Source organism: Petaurus breviceps, unplaced genomic scaffold (genome assembly GCF_028583685.1).
Source record: "Petaurus breviceps papuanus isolate PSGF00001 unplaced genomic scaffold, PetGlider_PUasm1.0 227, whole genome shotgun sequence".
NCBI classification, from domain to species: Eukaryota; Metazoa; Chordata; class Mammalia; order Diprotodontia; family Petauridae; genus Petaurus; species Petaurus breviceps.
Window position 1 is genome coordinate 15432181 of NW_027185896.1, and position 19470 is coordinate 15451650.

At 43.9% G+C, this 19470-nt stretch overlaps 1 protein-coding gene across 1 annotated transcript in view; it reads right to left on the minus strand.

Moving 5' to 3' along the window:
• The window catches only part of LOC138166914 (serine protease 42-like), a 47748-nt gene extending 31058 nt beyond the window's left edge, over positions 1-16690 (minus strand). Inside the window, exon 1 of the mRNA XM_069095400.1 lies at positions 16656-16690. Within this exon, the coding sequence (XP_068951501.1) occupies positions 16656-16690 (35 nt within the window). The remainder of the gene's footprint in view (positions 1-16655) is intronic.
• Between the last annotated feature and the right edge of the window lie 2780 nt (positions 16691-19470).

A 19470-nucleotide genomic window follows, 5' to 3' on the forward strand; every position in this document is an offset into this window, starting at 1 on the left:
TTTTTTTTTTTAAAGCAGTTGGGGTTAAGTAACTTGCTCAAGGTTACACGTCCAGTTTTTTCTGGGTGTGGTGCTAAGTATCTGAGCCTGGACTCGATCCCCAGGTCATCCAGACACTGGAGCCAGTGCTCTTACTCACTGTGCTACCTGGCCACCCCCTGCAGAGCTTTTAAAAGCCCTTCACACACTGGTCCCAACCTATCTTTCCAGCTTCCTAGCCTTAATCACTGAAAGGGCCTCGACTCACACAAACTGAGACCTGGGAAAGACCTTAGTTTAAAAATGCCATGGTCTTCCATCCTCCAGTAGTCCTGAACTATATCTTGCCCCTGGACCCAGAAGGCTCAAAGGAGAAAGTGAGGTTTGTGACTGCACAGTTCTGCCTCACTTAAATCCAATTCACTTGCAAAGTCAAGACATCACCCTCCTCATGTCATTGATTTTCTTTGAGAATGAAGGACAAACAACTACAGACATTACTCTCCCTCCCCAAATCAGTAATGCAGCCAAAAGGGCCTTTTCCCGGCTCCTTACCAATGATACTCTTTCTCTTACCTCTGAACCTGGCACTGGCCATGCCCCATACCTAGAATTAGAGCTTAGGTTATGATTGGAGGAGGATGCAGTCTAGTGTGGGGAGGAAAAGGCCTAAGATGTAACTGGAAAAGAGCAACCAGGATTTTATCCTGGGGCTACTCCTAGAATGGTACAGCTCAGTGGTGCAGTGAATGGAGCACTGGGTCTGGGGTCAGTAAGATACCTCTTTGTGAGTTCAAATCCTTATTAGTTGTGTGACCCTGGGCAAGTCACTTAACCCTATTTGCCTCCGTTTCCTTATCTGTAAAATGAGGTAGAGCAGGAAATGACAAACCGTTACACCTTTTATCTTTGCCTAGATGGGCAAACCTCAGATGGGGTCACAAAGAGTAGATACATGCCTGTAAAACAGAATCTCTTCCTTCCTTTTAAGACACAATTCAAACAGTCTTCCCCTGATCCTTTCACTGTGTGTGCCTTCCTTCCCAGATGCCCTTGTATTTAACCTATTTGTATACGTAGGTATTTGTTCACTATATAATAATGTTGTATGTGTTTATATGTGCACTCGTCTCTCTCGTTAAAATACAGTGAGAGCTGTGATTGACTCATCCTTGGATCTCCTGTTGCTAACAGGGCCTGTACATAGTAGGCTCTTGGTGAATGCTCTTTGATTGATTATGTATATTAGGGTGCATTCACCCCAGCACAAGAATCGAGAGTTGCATGACTGCCAGGGAGAAGGGTCACTCTCACTGGGGACAGCAATGGTATCCGTGCCACCAGCTGGCCTGGATGGGCTAAAGTTCAGGTGTAACAGCCTGAGCTACAGGCAGAGAAATCAGCTTCACAGCTGCTTAAGGGGATGGTACGGTAGCCTCATTTACCCCACCCTCTGTCCTCAAGACTTGGGGTGAAATTCTTAGACTTCTTAGGGGAACGGCCCCCCAGGAGGTTGTTTTTTAAGTAGAGATGCTCTGGTTTGCATAACACGGCCCCCAAATTAGTTAGCAAAACATGTTTGTTTTTTAATTAAAACTGTCTTGAAAAACAATGGTTTTAATTAAGGGGGTTGGGAGAAGAGGGCAGCAGACTTTTTTCAGAAATGGAATTGAGTTTAGCCGGGCTCTAGAATTCTGAAAAATTAGCTGCCAGCTGATCTAGGAGGAGGAGAGAAGGAAGACCAGGAGGTGGGGGGAGGGAGGTACTCCAGCTTCCTCAAGGAAGCCTTTCCCAGACTAATCCTCTTTTTCTACTTTATTACTGCCTCTTTTCTTGAATTAAGAGTTTATAGTGTGATGTGATACATCTAACATCAGTCATAGAATGTTGGAACTGGAAGGGGGGCCACTGGAGTGCATCTTCAGTCAACTCCCTTATTTTATAGAGGAGAAAGTAGTGACCCCTAGAGAAAAGATTTGTCCAAAGTCTTAGCTATGTGTTCATTGGTGACAGGACCTTTTGCTTTCTTTTTCTGTCACCTATCTTTCTCTCTGTCTTTTGTTTATCTTTGTCCGTCCATCCATCCATCCATCCATCCATCCATCCATCCATCCATCCATCCATCCATCCATCCTTTCATCCTATCTCTCTACCTAGACCAATGATTTTATAGATGATAGGCAACTGTCTTGCACCTTCCAGTCTTAACTTCCTGGGTATAAAAGCAACTGGCTCTAATGAACCTCAAACACACAACCTTCACCTTGCTGACACAGTGCACTAACCAGGGGACAAACAGGGTTAAATATTTCTGAGCCTAGAAGACTAGATGGGAACAGGGAGGGCTGGGAGGCGGGATGAGGAAAGTGCTCAGAGTCCCTCTGAAGGGGGCCACCCCAAGCCATGCCTCCAAGTTTCTGCCTGCCACACCCACCCTCTCCGTTCCCCTGTTTCTCATTACTGAGCTCACTCCTTCCTACTGAGATCTCTCCTTCCGACGGTCCCTTGAGGCCTCCCTGTTCCCCCCACATTAAACACCCGCCTGCCCTCTATTTAATTCATTAAAGGCACAAACACAAGCCAGCCGCTCCAGTAGGAGGCTTTTTTGTTGGGGTTATTTTTTTCCCCTGAGCTCAGACATTCCCCAGTTTATTATTTCCCCACATTTCAGAACAGCTGCGGAGGCTTTCTCCCCCTGCTCCCCCATGTCACCGAGCTCATCCCAGAGTTCAGAATCTTAAACTCACAGCCAGAGACTCATGGGATCATGCATCTGAGCTATGAGAACAATGTGGAATCAAAGGATCTTCGGCACCATCCAAGACTCTAGCTCAACCCCTCATTTTAACCGAGGAGGAAACCAAAGCCTAGAGAGGGGAAGGCACTTCCCCAAGGTTGGCACAGTTAAGGGCAAAGGAGGGATTTGAATCCAGGCCTTCAGACACATAGGCTAAGGCCCTTTCCACTTGCCATTATTCCTTGGTCAGCTCAACTGAGCTTTTTCCATCCCCCTTTGGGTTTTCATATAGATTTAGTGTTTGATGTTCTGGGAGGCTCTCGCCAGACACTTGAACCTCACGGTCCAGTGAGGAAGGTGTTGTTATTATCTCCACTTGATAGAGGAGGAAACAAGTACTCTGTTCAGGGTCACACATAAGCCATTTGCAATCACCCTCCATCTCTTTCAACCTCTGTCCTCATTTACACACCAACCACCAAAAGGTTACCTGATTCCTCCTTCAGGAAGCCCTTCTGGACTCTTTCCCACCTTCATCCAGCTTCTCTTCTGCCCAGCATCTCTATAGAGGCATCTGGTGTCTAGTGGCCTGGAATCAGAAAGACCTGAGCTCAAATCTGATCTCGGACACTTACTAGCTGTGTGACCCTGGAGCAGTCACTTAACCCCTGTCTGCCTCAGTTTCCTTATCTGTCAGATTGTTATGAGGATCAAATGAGACAATAGTTATAATAATTGTGCCATTAGCCTGGTACACAGTAGACACTTGATAAATGCTTATTTCCTTTCCTTCCTGATTCTTACACCATCCTTCTGATCAGTACTTTGTGATGTGTAGTTCCGTGCCTGAACTTTCAAAATAGGGTCTTTCAAAAAAAAGTCATGCATTCTCATTAATGATAGATGACATTTATGGTGATTTAAACTTACAAAGAGCTTTAAAACATGTGCTTTCTCATTTGAGTCTGACAGTAACCCTGTGAAATAAGTACTTAGCCTCATTTTACACATGAGGAAACTGAGGCAGATAGCAGTAAAATGATTTGCCCAGGGTCACACAGCTTGTAAGTGTCTGAGGCCAAATTTGAACTGGTGTCTTCCTGACCCCTCAAGTCTTTCACTGTGTCACCTAGTTGCTATCTCTTTCTCCCTCCCCCCATCTCTCTCTGTCTCTGTCTCTCTGTTTCTCCTCCCAACCCCTTCTACCCCAGAGGGATCAAACATGGCCTAGCAGCAGCTTGTATCCCACAATAATCCCATGCAGCCCAAATCATATTAAAATGCAACTGGGAGATATTTATCAAAATAAAAAATACAATAAAACACAGATAATATTGACGTTAATATGTGGTTTTCTAAGTCAATCTGAGGCCCGTAGGGATCCTTATCATGGTTTAGTGGCATGTTTCTATTTGAGACACCACTGTTCTACCCCATAATGCCCAGACTGAGTTTCTCCCCAAAGTGGGTTCCACTGACCACACCAGTGATAAATTGTAATCATCAGGGTTAGCATTGGCAGGGAAAAGGGGAACCCATCACGGGGATTATCAAATTGCCATGACTAATTTACTCAATTCTACAAAGAGATCGTGTAGCTCACAGAAAGTTCTCTGAACTTGGTCAGGGTCCTCCTATACAGGTCAAGGTCATAAGAAAGAGTGACTGGGGTAAAGACTGAGTCCTAAGGAGGGCACAGGCTGTACTTCCCCCAGCTCCTAGAGCATAAGCCAAGAGAACAGTGGGAGGAAGGGGTACCAAATCAGTTTATTGTGGGTCTGGGAAGAAAAGACTGGTCCCCTGGGTACAGTTTTGTGAAGGTAGCCCGGATTTGAGGGGATGATCATAAACTTTAGCACAGGATGGAGGAATCAGAAAATGATGGGTTAGTAGGTCAGGAATAGGGGAAGATGATAGGGGCAGGGATTCTGGGATGGATTCTAGTAATATAGATTAAATAATTAAAAACTAATATATATTAAATCACTGCAATAATAGACCATGGGATCAAGGTTGGATGTGTAGGGAATGGAAGTCATGTTGGCAGAGATGGAGAAGGAAAATAGTGGAGGCAGGATGGCGAGGAACTGGAGGTCAGAATGAGAAAGAAGTGTCAGCTGGAAGTTTTAGGTCTTTGAGAGGTTGCAGTTCTGTGAGACATTGAGGGCTCAGGTGTAAGGGCGCTGGCAAATGGCAAGAACAGAGCAGAGAAGAACATCGATGGGGATGAGGAAATTTGGAAATTGTGTAGTCATGATACAGATTGAGAGCTGAAGGGGAACTCGGGGGCCATCTAGTCTTAGCTCCTCATTTTACAGGTGGGGAAACTGAGGCCCAGAGAGATTCCACTTTCCCAAGGTGTAGCAGCAAGCACCCCAAGCATCCCCAGGGTGGCTGCCAACACAGGTTCTTGGATCTGCTTTGTTAAAGGAAAGCAACTCAAAATGGGTTAACAAGCTTACTTTAATCAGTCAAACATGTATTGTTTACCTAGTTCAGGGGAAAGAGGTCAGCACCCCGAACTTCAGAGTATACAGACAGAATTATCAAGACAGAAACAGATCAAGTAGACAGATTTCAAACTGTCCAACCATTACATCCATACCCAATCAACATCTGGGTTTCAACATCTGGGTTTTTCAAAGGGGGGGGAAAGGGGGCCCTCTGGACAACGGCTTCCCAGAATCCATATCAAATCACAGAACACTTCTCAAAGTGAGCCCCAAAACAAAGCTACACATCAGGGCTTATATAGCCTTCTCCTGGCTCAGAGAATGTGACAACCTTATTGACTCACTGGCCAATCAAGAAGTATCTACTGAAAAACAAGCCTCCCACCCTGGGCTCCAGGTGCACTTTAGCCTAGGGGCAGGGAAGATCTTACAAATTTACATTCCCATTACACGAGGTTACACTAAGTCACAAGTATCCCAGGCAGGATTTGAACCTAAGTCCCTCAACTCTAGATGTAGCGCTCTTTCCAGTGAATCAGACTGGGCAAGGTGATAACTGGCTTATCAACTTGAATGTTGAAGGGTTTTTTTGTTCATTTTTTTGTGATACAGCAAACATTTATTACGCATGAATAGTGAAGACTTTGAAGATGATTGGGAGATGATGACGGGACAGGAAGACTGTGAGCCAGGAGCTAAAGTCAATAGAGAAGGTGGGAGAATGTTTTGGAGATGGCATCAACAACAAAGAAGGGGGCAGGCAGCATTCAATTCAGTTCAATTCAACAAATATTTATTAAGCACCTACTATGTGCTGTACTGTGGAGTAGCTAGGTAGTACAGTGGATAGAACACCACAGCTGGAGTCAGAGTTCAAATCTGACCTCAGACACTTACTAGCTGTGTGACCCTGGGCAAGTCACTTAACCCTGTTTGCTTCAATCTCGTCATCTGTAAAACAAGCCAGAGAACAAAATGGCAAATCACTCTTATCTTTGCCAAGAAAATCCCAAATGGGGTCACAAAGAGTTAGACACAGCTGAAATGACTGAACAACATCTGATAAAAGACAGTCCCTGCCCTCCAGGGGCTTAGAGGGGCTTACAATCAAACAGGAGAGACAAGATGAAAACAAATACAAAACAAACTACATACTGGATAAATAGGAAATAATTAGATGAGGGAAAGCAGCTGAGTTAAGAGAAGTTAGTGTGTGAATGGATATATTGCAGAGATGATTAGAAAAGGCGCCTGACAGTGAATCAGGAGAGCCGGGTTTTGTCCCAGCTCTGCATTCTGAACTCCCTGGGTGACTCTGAGTGTATCATTTCCAGCAGTTTCTCCCTGGGTAATAATTAACATCAACGATAATAAGACCTTTAAAAATCTGCTAAGCACTTTGCATCTGTTTTTTCTCATGGGACGCTCACAGCAGCCGTGTGAAGTAGAAGACTCGGGTCAGCTAATCTGCCCTTCAGCATCCATCAGAGTAGGGCTATGCAGCTCAGAAGCGCCCCATTGCAAGCTCAGAGGTCTCTCCGCCACCCCGAGCTGTCCCTTACATCGAGCTGCTGGGATGGTAAATGAGGGAGTGATACTGAACGATCCCTGCCAGTCCTTCCAGCTCAGCAACCCCGCAGTCCGATGATTCAGTTCTCCAGCATATTCTCCATTAAAGGGAGGAGTGTGTTTTCAAGGATGAAATTGGAGAGAAGGTAATCCCTTAACCCAAAAGAATGAAGACTTAATGGTGGAGTCTTCGAGAACTAGAACGGGCCTTTGGGGAAGCATTTGGTTGGAGTCCAGCTGGAGCCCACAAATTGCCTCGCATGCTCCCTGAAGACCCAGAGAACGGAGGCAGGGGTCTATCAAGAGAGAGCAGTGAGGCCTTCGGGCAGGGCAGGGACAAGGGAACACTGGACAGAGGTAGTGTAATTCAGTGCAGATGTGCAGTGTTCCCTCGATGGGATTCCAGGACCGAGGAGGTCAGTGGTGGGAGAGGGATTCCAGGAAGCACTGCCACTAATGACCTATTCCCTGGGCCACTAATTGAGTTATCTTAATGGGCAAGAAACACGGAATAAACAACCACAGAGAAACCAGGAAGGCCACTGGCCCCAAGTACAGAGAGGGAAATATTTAAGAAGTGATTGTGCTCCTCTGACAGGAAAGAGAACTAACTGTCTCTAGAGTCAGTGAACTTGGGTTCAAATGCCCACCCCTGTTGTTTACAACTTCTGTGATCTTGCATGAGGGGCTCCATTACTGGGCCTGGAATCAGGAAGATCTGAGTTCAAATTCAGCCTTAGACACTTCCTAGATGTGAGACCCTGGGCAAGTCACTTCACCTCTGTTTGCCTCAGTTTCCTGAACTGCAAAATGGGAATAATAATAACACCTACCTCACAGAGTTGTCATGGGGAGATAATATATGTAAGAAATTGTTTGACAGTAGCTGGCACATAGTAGGTTCTATATAAATGCTTGTTCTCCCTCCTCCACTTCCTGAGTTGTAAAACAAGGGGTCTGGACTGGATGGTCTCTGAGGTCCCTCCTAGCTCTAGACCTCAGATCCCATGATGGAAAGAGGTGGGGCCCTGCCAAAGCAGGGGGGATGGGTTAGTGGACATAGCTCTTGTCATGCTCCCAGCCACTGCCTATTTCAGAGGTTGGGTGGAAAGAGTAAGCCAGAAGAGCCCAGACGAGGGGCTGTAGAAATCATGCCCCCAAATCCTGCCAGGGCTACCAGGGCTTCCACGGGACCTCAATAAAGCATGCAGCACCACGACACCCCCCCGCCAAAGGCCCAAGCTCCACTTCCTCTAAAGCAGCCATCAAAGTCGGTTCAGCAACAAGCATTTATTGAATGCCTAATATTATATTTATTAAGCTTTCTATTAAACATTCATTAAACACATGCTATTACATTTATTACAGTTTCTACTAAAGCATTTATTAAATGCTTGCTATTACACTTATTAAGCTTTCTACTAAACATTTATTAAACACATGCTATTATATTTATTACACTTCCTACTAAAACATTTATTAAATGCTTACTACATTTATTAAGCTTTTTACTAAATAACATTTAAATGTCCACTACTTCATTTCTTAAGTCAGACACTATGAGAAGTTGGAAGGATACAAAGAAAATCGAAAAAAAAAGTCCCTGCTCTCAGGTAACTCACATTCTAATAAGGAAGACAATATAAAGACATAGGTGCATACATGCTAGGTATAGAGGGGTTAGAAGGCAATCTCAGAAGGGAAGGCACTAGTAGGTGGGAAAGGCTGCAGGAGGTGGGATTTCAGCTAAGTCTGAAAGGAAGTCAGGAAAATGAGGAGAGAAATGAGGAAGGAGTCATGGGAGGTAGCCAGTGCAAAGGCACAAGTGTCCTATGCAAGGAAGAACAAACAGGCCAGTGTAGCAAGGTCACTGAGTTCAGGAAGGGTAGTAGAATGTAAAAAGAAAAGCAAAAAAATAAACCCCCCAAAACAGTACCTGCCCTCAGGTAGTTCACATTCTAATAGGAAGACCATTGATATACTAAAAATTTAAATGAATGACAATGAAAGACTCAAGAACTCTGATCAATGCAATGACCAATCAACATTCAATCAATGCACACCTGATAGGTGATGGACTAAATGTGGTAAATGAGACACACGTTTCTGGGCATCTGCCAGGTGGAAATTTCTTTTGTGTGACTGAATATATGTTGCAAGGGTGTGAGTTTTTTTTTACTCTGGGAGGGTGGGGTAGAAAGGAGAAAAAATAAATGCTTGTTAATTTTTCAGAACTTGATTAAAAAAAAAGACTATGAAAGTCAAAAGGAGCTTTCAATGTCAAACATAGGAATTTATATTTGATGCTAGAGATAATGGGGAGCCCCCAGAGTTTTTTGAGTAGGGGATGACATGAGCTTACGAAAACATTAGAAAAACATTTTGGCAGCTGAGCAGAGGATGAATCAGAGCAGGGAGAGATGAAACCAGGAGAGCAGTTGGAAGGCCATTGCAGTAATCCATGAGAGGCCATGAGGTCCTGGACACCTTGCCCACATCCTTACAATATATATATACTTTCTCCAAAAATATCTCTAGGATATAAAAAGGATATCTGGATATTTGTAAATAGACATCTTTACTACCATGGGAGAGAAGGTAGGGGTTCCACACATTCTTGTACAAACCTGTGCTTAGGAAGAGGACCTCTGACAGCACAGGTGATGTCTTGACTTGGTGTGAATTCAGTTTAAATGAGGCAAAGTTGAGCAAAGTCATCACACTTTCAGAGTCATTGGAATCCAATGGAAAGACAAAAGTCAGGATGACTGACGATTGCCGGGGATACAGTGGATGACCTTGGCTTCAATGTCTAACTGAGTTCTAAGCATTCCACACTGCCTGCTTCAAGGCACCTTCATGGCCATTGGTATAAATGGGGAAAGTCTTCACATGCTTGGTGTAGACACCCCACTAACTCACCAACAGCTTGGTTACTCTCACTTGGTCTAAACCATCTGCTGAGACAGTTTCATGGGGTGTGGCCACTACACATGCTACAGCTGGTTGGAGCCACAGGTGAGAGTTGTGTGCTAAGTAGATACCAAAAGTGGATGAGCTGCCTTGAAAGGGCTCAGCAAGCCCTCACACCAGAGGGGCTAGTCCTACTTGAACAATCCACATAACTCAGTCCTACATTATGCATATATATACATATGTGTGTGTGTATGTATACAACAGCCCCTCTTAATGAATTTTCCATCTAGTGGGGGAAAATGCCCATACAAAGTATAATATAGGGGAGAGAGTGAGACATCTACAAAGGAGAAGTCTGGGCAAAGTTCCATAAGGATTTGAGAACAGAGAGATGACTTTCACCTTGGGAGAGGGGCAAAGAATTATAGAAGACTTGATGGAAGAAGTAAAAACTGAGTTGGGTTTTGAAGGGAAGAAAGAGACTTCAGCAGATGGCAGAGGGGGATGGGGAGCAGAGAAGGATACAGTCCCTTCCACACATGGTGAATAGTAAGAGCAAAGGCAAGAAATGATGGAAGGGAAGTTGAGATTTGGTCGTGAGAAGTCATCCAGTTTGCCTAGAACATAAAGACTGTGGGATAGGGAGCAGTCTGGGGTGAGACTGGAAAAGTAGGTTGAAACTTAAAGGATTATAGGCTTTGGAAGTGAGATTTTACTTACTGATCATTAAAATGAGGCCCATAGGTGAAGTGACTTGGCCAAAATCATAGCTAGTAAGTAGTAGAGGCTGGGTTTGAACCCTCCATCATTGAGGACCTTGTCAGTCAAGGAGTTTATGCTTTATTCTTTGATGATGGTGATGGTGATCAATGCTCATGGTGATGATTCTCGTGCTTCCATAAGCACTTATTAAGCACCTACCATATGCATGCCCCTGTTTACCTACCATCTACTCACATACCCACATGAGCCCCAGAAAGCAAATAAGACATTTTTAAGCCAGCCCTGCCATCTTGAAGGTACCAGTACCTGCAAAGTCTGTTGGTGAGTTAGTGAGGTGTCTACCCTAAGCATATGAAGACTTTCCCCATTTATACCAATGGCCATGAAGGTACCTTGAAGCTTCCTGCTGTTTTTTTTTTTCCCCAAAAAAAACTTTGACCATTTAGGAGCTCCCACCCTTGGATCACTATCTTGGATACTTGTCCTGCCTCCAGAGCAGAGAAAGTCCCACCCTGGATATAGGAGCCTGGCCAGAGATCTCAGATTCTGACTTTCTTTGTTCCAGGAAAGTCCCTTTTCTCAGGCTCTCTGTCATACTCGAATTCCCCAAATGGTGGCCAGGTTATCTACACACTATGTTCACCTATTAGATTCAAATATTTGGCCAGTTCATTGAAAAAAATCCAGTTGATTTAGTCAAACAATGGATCAGTTTAGCTTAACATGCATTTGATTAATAACTACATTCTTGGAATGACTAGTTGATTCAGCTAATCAAACTATTTCAAATGAGGAGTTTGGACTGGACAGGGGTGAGGAACTTGTGGCCTTGAGGCCTCGTGGCCCTCTAGGTCCTCAAGTGCAGCCCTTTGACTGAATCCAAACTTCACAGAACAGATCCCCTTAGTAAAAGGATTTGTTCTGCACAACTTGGACTCAGTCAAAAGGCTGCACCCAAGGACCTCAAAGGCCATGTGTGCCCTGAAGGCCGAAAGGTTCCCTACCTCTGGACTGGACAATCTCTAAGATCTCTTACAACTCTTGATCTTATGATGCTTGGGAAGAATGGGAGAAAGCTACTGCGTTAACTGCCTCCCATTTGCCCAGCCCAAGAGGGAGACAAAGGGACATCCCTGGACTGCCTGCCTCTAGGTGTGACCTGAGGGACTTTGCTGGATTCCTGGCTTTGGCACTGAGAGGCAGGAGAACACTGAAAAAGGTCAAGAAGAGCTGGGGTCAAGAAGTCGGGTCAGCGGGGGAAAAGGGTACAGAGAGGTCGAAGGCCCAGGGGCCCAGCCACTCAAAGATTTCCCCAGTCTCACTCCTTGGAGGACCCAAGACCACACGATTGCTCCTCCTAGCCTGCCCCTCCTCCTGAGCCTCCTTTCCACCCTGTGCCTCCCCTTTCTTCAATTCTCCCCAGTCCCCTTCCTCACCATAAAACCACTGCATATTTGCCTTCCCAGCTCCATGTTCAGGCCCCCAGTGGTTTGCAGCTGCGGATAATATTTAATTGCTACTGGCTGCATTCTCTAGACTTTTTATAGGTTCTTTCATTAAAATGGAAAGTGCAGGATGAGGGGAAGAGAGTGAGGAAGGGAGGCAGCAGGCCAAAGGGGCTTCATTTGTCCTGGAGGCCGGGGAAACAGAATAGATGAGATTGAGATGGGGCCAAGTTCAAGGGAAACTCTCCCACGTATCCCAATGGGGACAGAATGGGGAGCCTGAGGAGGCCTCCTATTTCTACATTCTCTTCCCAGGTACTCTTCTCCTCTCACTATGTGGCCTTGGGTAATTCACCCTTTTTCTTGGCTTTTATTTCCCCTTTGCTGGGGAGATGTCTGCTCTTTATTCAAAGAAACTTCATGCCTGAGAAATATTTCCTTGGATTACAAGTGGGAAGGTAAGAAAAACTGGAAGGAAGTAGCCCCAGGTGGGGAAGGACTAGCAAGAAGCAAACCCCGACCCTAGAGTTCATTCGTTCATTTATTCATTCAGCAAATACTTATTAAGGACTGGGAAGAACCATGCTCAATATTGGGGAGAAATACAAAATTTAGATGAAATACACAGGTCTCCTATCCTCATGGAGATGATGGTATAAGGATCAGATGATTTAGAATAGAGAGGAACCTTGGAAGGCATCTAGAACAACTTCCACATTTTCAGAGGCAGCTCAAAAAGTTATGTGACTTAACCAAGGTCACATAAACAGTATAGAACTAAGCTTCTTCCCCATTCCCCTGCCCCAGATGTTCTGACTCCAAGTCCTGTCCAACTCTTTGTGACCCCATAGACCACAGCAACTGCAGGCCCTTCTGTCTGACTCTATCTTTCAAAGTCTGTCCAAGTTCTGGTTCATTGTTTCCAAGACCATCTATCTCATCCTCTGCCATCCCCCTCTCCTTTGGCCTTTAGTCTTCCCCAACATTAGGGTCTTTTCCATTGAGTTCCATCTTTTCATTATGTGGCCAAAGTATTTAAGCTTCAGCTTCAGGATTTAACCTTCCAGTGAATAGCCTGAATTAATTTCTTTGAGTCTTGACTGATTTGATCTCCTTGCTGTCCAAGGGGTTCTCAAAAGTCTTCTCCAGCACTGCAATTCAAAAGCATTGATTCTGTAGCACTCAGCTTTCCTTATAGTCCAACTTGCACAGACCAGTGTTCTTTCTTGTAATAATAGTACTTTAATTTATTTATATTTTAAATGTATTCATTTATATGCATATTACTTATTTTTGCTTATCTTGTTTGTTATATATTATTCATTTTTATTTATATATACATACTATTTTTATAATTTATATAGCTTATATAATTTATATTTTTATTTCTTTACAATTTACATAGTGCTTTAAGATTTGCAAAGCACTTTACAAATATCTCACTAGATCCTCACAACATTGGATGGGTGTCAGACTGAGGATACTGGGAGGGTACTGATACAGACAGGGAGAGGTCATTATCTGCTGTGGAGAATATCAATAGCTTCTTTGAGGAGACATTTGAATGGGGCTTTAAAAGGTGGGTCCCACAGATAAAGTTGGGGAAGGAAGGGCATATTTTCCTAGGGAGCAGTATGAGCAAAAGCAAGGTGTCAGGTCCCAGGACACAGTAGTCCAGTTTCATTACAGTGTAAAATGTGTACCTACGGGCCAGCACAGCTTCCAGAGAAAGAATCAGAGGACTTTGGTCTGACTTTTGGTCTTTCTACTATCTATGTGACCTCTAGCAAGTCACTTGATCTCACTGGGTCAGAAATCCAAAGCTTCATGCTATCCCCACCTGGTGGTCCAGGGACCTCCAATTCAGTTCCCATCCCAGCTAAGCTACTACAAGGAGAATAGAGTGCATCCACTAGTGTTTTCCCAGCATTGGCTGTGTCCCATTGCTAAGTCAGGGAAGATGGACAAGCCCTGGAAGGAGTCACATTCTATGTTTGTCCCAACCCAGCTATGTCCCCATCTACTTGCTTGGGCACCAAGTCACAATGATCTTACCCTCTCAGTTCCACCTAAAAGTCCCCTTTGCAGTTTTTATCATCTCATATCTAATTTACTCACGTCTCTGTAGAAAAAAATACTGGTTCTTGAATTATAAGTCCTGGGTTCAAATCTTACCCTTGATGTTTATTGCCTGTGACAAATCATTTAATCTCCCTGGGTGTCAGTTCCTTCCCTATAAAGTGAAGGGAGTGGACTACATGGCTTCTAAGGTCCCTTGGAGCTCTAGAACAATGATTCTATTATAATAGATACATTTTGTGGCCACCCACGCTGTAGCACCTCATGCCTCCCAGGTAAGATGTATGGATACCCACTCTTTCCTTGGACTGGCTCAGGCCCTCCAACCTGATTCTCATTACTATCCAACCAAGCACATCTTTTCTTCAATTCTCCAAGCAATGAAGCATTAGAGTTCTTTTAACTCACAGTCACCCTTAAAAGGGTGCAGGTAAAGGGTTACTCTGGTAAATTAGCCAGCAGTTAGAAATCTGCAAAGCTCAGCAGCCTGCCTCTTTCTGGGACATACAAACAAGCCCAGCCAGATCGCCACTTATCAGGATGCCACATCATCCAGTTAGATCTCAGCATCTCTTCCTGTACAGTAAAGAAACTGCATAACCTGTCTTTCCCCATTTGTTCTTTCTCTCTTAAACCAGAGAGGCAGGAAAGAACACAGAGATTTCTAAGAGACTTCATCTATCTCAAACTCAAGGGGGCGATGAATGGCAAGAGCTGACACTGAGGCTTCCTGTCAATGAATTCATTGAATCAGGAACTTGTTTCTGGTCTCTTCAAGGAATTCCAGTAGAGTTGCCTTTCAATTCCTCCTGGTTCTTCAATTCCTTCATCTCTTTCAATGGCTTAAATCTGACCTTCCTAGTACTCAGTCACTCACCTTTCATCTTTGAGGTAAAAATTCATCAAATCTCCCCTATGAAATCAATAATCAATATTTAACCATATCTTAATTTCCAAATTGTTGTATTTTTTTTTGGATTTTGTGAGTTTTATCATGTCTTCAAAGCTACTTGCAGATGAGATGAGAGACTCCAATGGCCTGCTTCTCCAACTACTAATCAAAAATGGTCTTCCCTAACATTCTTTGCTTTTGAAAACTACTTCTTCATATTCATACTTTGTCAGCTTTTAATAAATAAAAGCTTTTTCTCTTCCACTTTCAAGTCATTAGATTGTTCATATACAAATGAGGCATTATCCTATATTTATTACAAGGTGATAGCCAGGAAAACTTTGGAGCTTTAAATGTATTGATACCAATCACTGAACAGCTACTAAGTACCTACTGTATGCCAGGTGCTGTGCTCAGGATAGGAAAAGAGACAAGGAGCCTGCAATCTCATGGGGGAGAGAAACATGCAAACAAATATATACATATACACACATATGTATGTATGAATATATACATACATATACACATATGCGTGTATATGTATATAGGGTAAATAGGAAATAATTAATAGAGGGAAGACACTAGAATTGAGAGGGTTGGGGAAGGCTTCCAGTAAAAGATGGGATTTTAGGTGGATTTAAAGGAAGCCAGAAGAGTCTGTAGGTGGAACTGAGGAGGGAGGGTATTCCAGGTATGAGGGACAATAAGAGAAAATGCCCAGAGCTGAGAGATGGACTGTCTTGTTCATGGAGCAGCCAGGGGGGCTGGTGTCACTGGATAGAAGAGTGTGTGTAATAAGACTGGAAAGATGGGAGGAGGCTAGGTTATAAAGGGCTTTGAGTGCCAAACAGAACGTTTTTTCATCTGCTCCTGGAGACAATAGGAAGTCAGTGGATTTTATAGTGGGTGAGGAGTGGTCACATGCATTATGGGAAAATGACTTACTTGTCTGAATGTAGGATAGACCGGAGTGGGGAGACTTGAGACAGGCAGCTATTGCAATAGCCCAGGCATGAGGGATGAGGGTCTGTCCTAGAGCAGTGGCAGGGTCAGAGGAGAGAGGGAAGTTCACTGGAGAGATGCTGCAAAGATAAACTCTATTGACCTTAGCAGCAGATTGGTTGTGGGAGATGGGAGATAGTGAGGTGTAAAGGCAGAAACCGGGGGTATCTTTTCTCTCTTCTTTAATTACTCTCTTCCTTTTTGATCTCAGGAAGTCATAGGATCATAGATTTAGGGCTCTAAAGGTCATCTTAGAGGTCACCTAGCTCAACACCCAAATTTAACAAACAGGGAAACTGAGGCCCAAACTGGTTAAGTGACTTCACCAACATCACACATGCAGTAAAGGGCAGAGGTGGGATTCAAACCCAGCTTTCCTGATTTCAGATTGAGTACTTTTTTCACTGTACCTCATTACTTGATTTGCAGGTCTGTTGGGTCCCTTCACTAGACTGTAAGCTCCTTGAGAACAGGTGAGGCAGGCAGGAAGGAAGTTTGGGCCACTCTTTGTGGGAACAGACATTAGAGCTTCTTGTTGGGGCCTGTACCTTCCTCTTGAAGATAACGGCAGACCTGAGGCAGTGAGGCTGGGGGGAGGAAGGAGATGCCAGGCCCTCTCCTCCCCATAGCTCAGAGGTCCCCTCGCTGAGGACCTGGGAGGAAGAGCGGTCCTTTGTAGACCAAGCACTCGCACCTTTTCACATTGGTGATATGATGGTGGGCTCAGAGCAGAGAAGTCTGAGTTTGAATCCCAGCTCTGCCACTCCAAGACTGCGTCTTGACTGCTCTGGGCCTTAGTTTCCTCTGATGTCCGTTCCTGCAAGGAACCTTCTAGACTCCCATCCTTTGTCCAGCCTCACCTGCTCTCAAGGAGCTTACACTCTCGTGTCGTCATTGTTGTTGTTCAGCCATTTCAATCATGTCCGAGTCTTCATGACCCCATTTGGGGTTTTCTTGGCAGAGATATTGTAGTGGTTTGCCATTTCTTTCTCCAGCTCATTTTATACATGAAGAAATTGAGGCAAACAGGGTTAAGTGACTCACCCAGGGTCACACAGCTAGTAAATGTCTGAGGTAAGATTTGAACTCACAAATATGAGTCTTCCTGACTCCAGAGGCCCAGCACTGTATCCATTGCTTCACACTCTAGTGAGGAGGTCATAATCTTTACATAACTTTCTATGTACCCAGAAGAAGTCTCTGTGTAAGGCCTCAAATTCTAAAGAAATACAAATCAATATTATGTTCATGCAGAACTCCAGAGTTAACCTAGTTTCCCCCCATCCCCCAATTAAACTGGCTTTCAGAGAAGGAAATTGAGAAGCTTATTCAGACTCAGGTGTTAATGACTAAGAAAGACTTATCCAGTTACTCTGCTGAAAGAATGAGTCCATAATGATGGAAGTGTAGGCAGACTTGGACGAAGGTGGAGGCAGAGCAGGAAGCCCTTCCCGACATGGATAAAAATCTTATGATATTCTGCTTATCTCCAAGGCTTATCTGGGCATGGCATTGGACTCAGGGCTAAAGGCTCCTGAAAGCCCCCATCTGCTGACCATATCCTATCTTGTTTGCTTCCACTCTCAGCCTCAAGTACCCACACATGCGCGTGCGCACAAACACACACACACATTCCAGTTGTGCTCTGTCAGCCATTTTGGCAAACCAGAATTGTGTGGCTTTGGGGTTGGGAATAAAGAACCCCCCAGGAGTAGGGGAGATGAGAGAGGTGGGGGATGGGGAAGAATCTCTTTGTTTGGAGTGTTGGTACAAAACGAGGAGATTGTTTCTTTTTGTCGTTGTTGTTTTGGGTGGCTTTTTTTTTCTTCTTATCCCCTAGGCAGCTTGAGAAGATCTGAGTGGTACATTTAAGCAATCAGGATGACTCTAGCCCAGGTTGCCCCCCAACCCCCACCATGGTCCAAGGCAATATCCCTGTTCCCATAAAGAACCTTTCTCTCCTACTAAGAGAGTCTCGGTTGATGACCAGGGAAGTTCTCTGCTATGTTTGACCTAAGCCCTTCACCCTTGAAATACAATCACTTTATTCCCCATCCTGATTCCTTTCAGGCCTACCAGCCAGTTTCTTTGCCTTTGCTGTCCAGTTTCTTTTAGACTAACTAATTGGTTTAGACCATCTGGACAGTTTCTTTCAGGTTCATTGCTGACTTTCCTAAGTCCTTCCATCTGAGTTCTTTATTTTTTCTTAATGTTTAAAAAAAATATTAAATGATTTGTTTTTATATGCCCTGAATTTCCCAATACATCCTGACCACTCTCCCACTCAGAGAACCACACTTTATAGCACTGGTGCCCAGTGTTTTTTATTCCACAAACCCCTTTCAATGACAACAAACTGTCTTGTGAACCTTGAGTGTAATTTAACATACTTTTTAATATTCTTTATAATTATTTACTGCTTAAGGTGGTAAATTCATTAAAGTATTTGACCATTTTAGTAAATTCCTAACTCCCAAAGAGTTCAAGAATAACTAAATTGGAGTCAGTCTTATAACAAAGATGTTTTTAAAAGAAAGAAAACAGTTGAGCAAAACCAAGCCACATACACACATCAATCCAGTCTGACAGTGTATGCACTGTTCTGTACCCATAGCCCCGGACCTCTGCAATGAAGCCCTCCACCTGATTTCATTTAAAGTTCCTGCTTGAATTTTTAAATTTGATTGCATTTCAGCACTGGATTGACAACAAACAGGAGCCTCTTGGACTTCTCAATCTACATAGTAACATCTAATTTTCCCCCTAAACCTAATCTTGCTTCTGACTTTCCCATTTCTGCCCAAAGTACCACCCTTTATTTTGTGTCCCATATATGAAACCTTAATGGTATCTTTCATAATTTTTTTCATCATTCCCCATATTTAGTCACTTCACCAAGTCCTATCTAACCTAACCTCTGAATTATTTCTCACATCTGTCCCTTTCTTTCTAGTCTGTCAATGACCAATACAGGGCCTAAACTATTACAAAAACTCCCAAACATTCTCCTATCTCTTTAATCTTTCTTCCCTCAAACACGCAAACAAACAGAAACCACCTCACCATCCTTCATAGCACTGCCAGACATCTTCATTAATGCAGAGAAATAATCAGGTCACTCCTCTGCTCAAAACCCCTCAATGGCTCCCTATTTATATAACTAGAAAAATTCAAAGCCTTTCTTCGCCTGAAGCTACCTCACCCTCCCACCTCATCTCATACTTTCCCCCTCCATTTACTCTATACTAAAGCCCCACAGAATTACTCTGTCTCTCATACAGCTTTTGCATTTTCTTGATGTTTACTTGTGCCTTTGCTCATACTATTCCTTGTGGTTTAAATGCCCTCCCTCCTTCCCCCGCCCCCAGCCTCAGCCCACTTGGCTGGTTGAATTACTACCCGTCACTTAAAGCCTTTCCTCTATGAAATCTTCCCTGATCTCTTGAAATGAACTCCTTTCTCTAGCATCTCATTTACACCTCTCTGATGTGCTTGTCTACCATTTCTTGCATGGTTGTTGTTTGTATATGTGTCCCATTAGGACAGAGACTGTGTCTTATCTAAACGGTGTGCTCTGCACACAGGTGTCATAAATGTGAATCGAACTGTAAAACTTAAGAGCTGGAAGGGACAGTACATATGACCATTTTGGTCATCTCCTCCCATTTTACATAT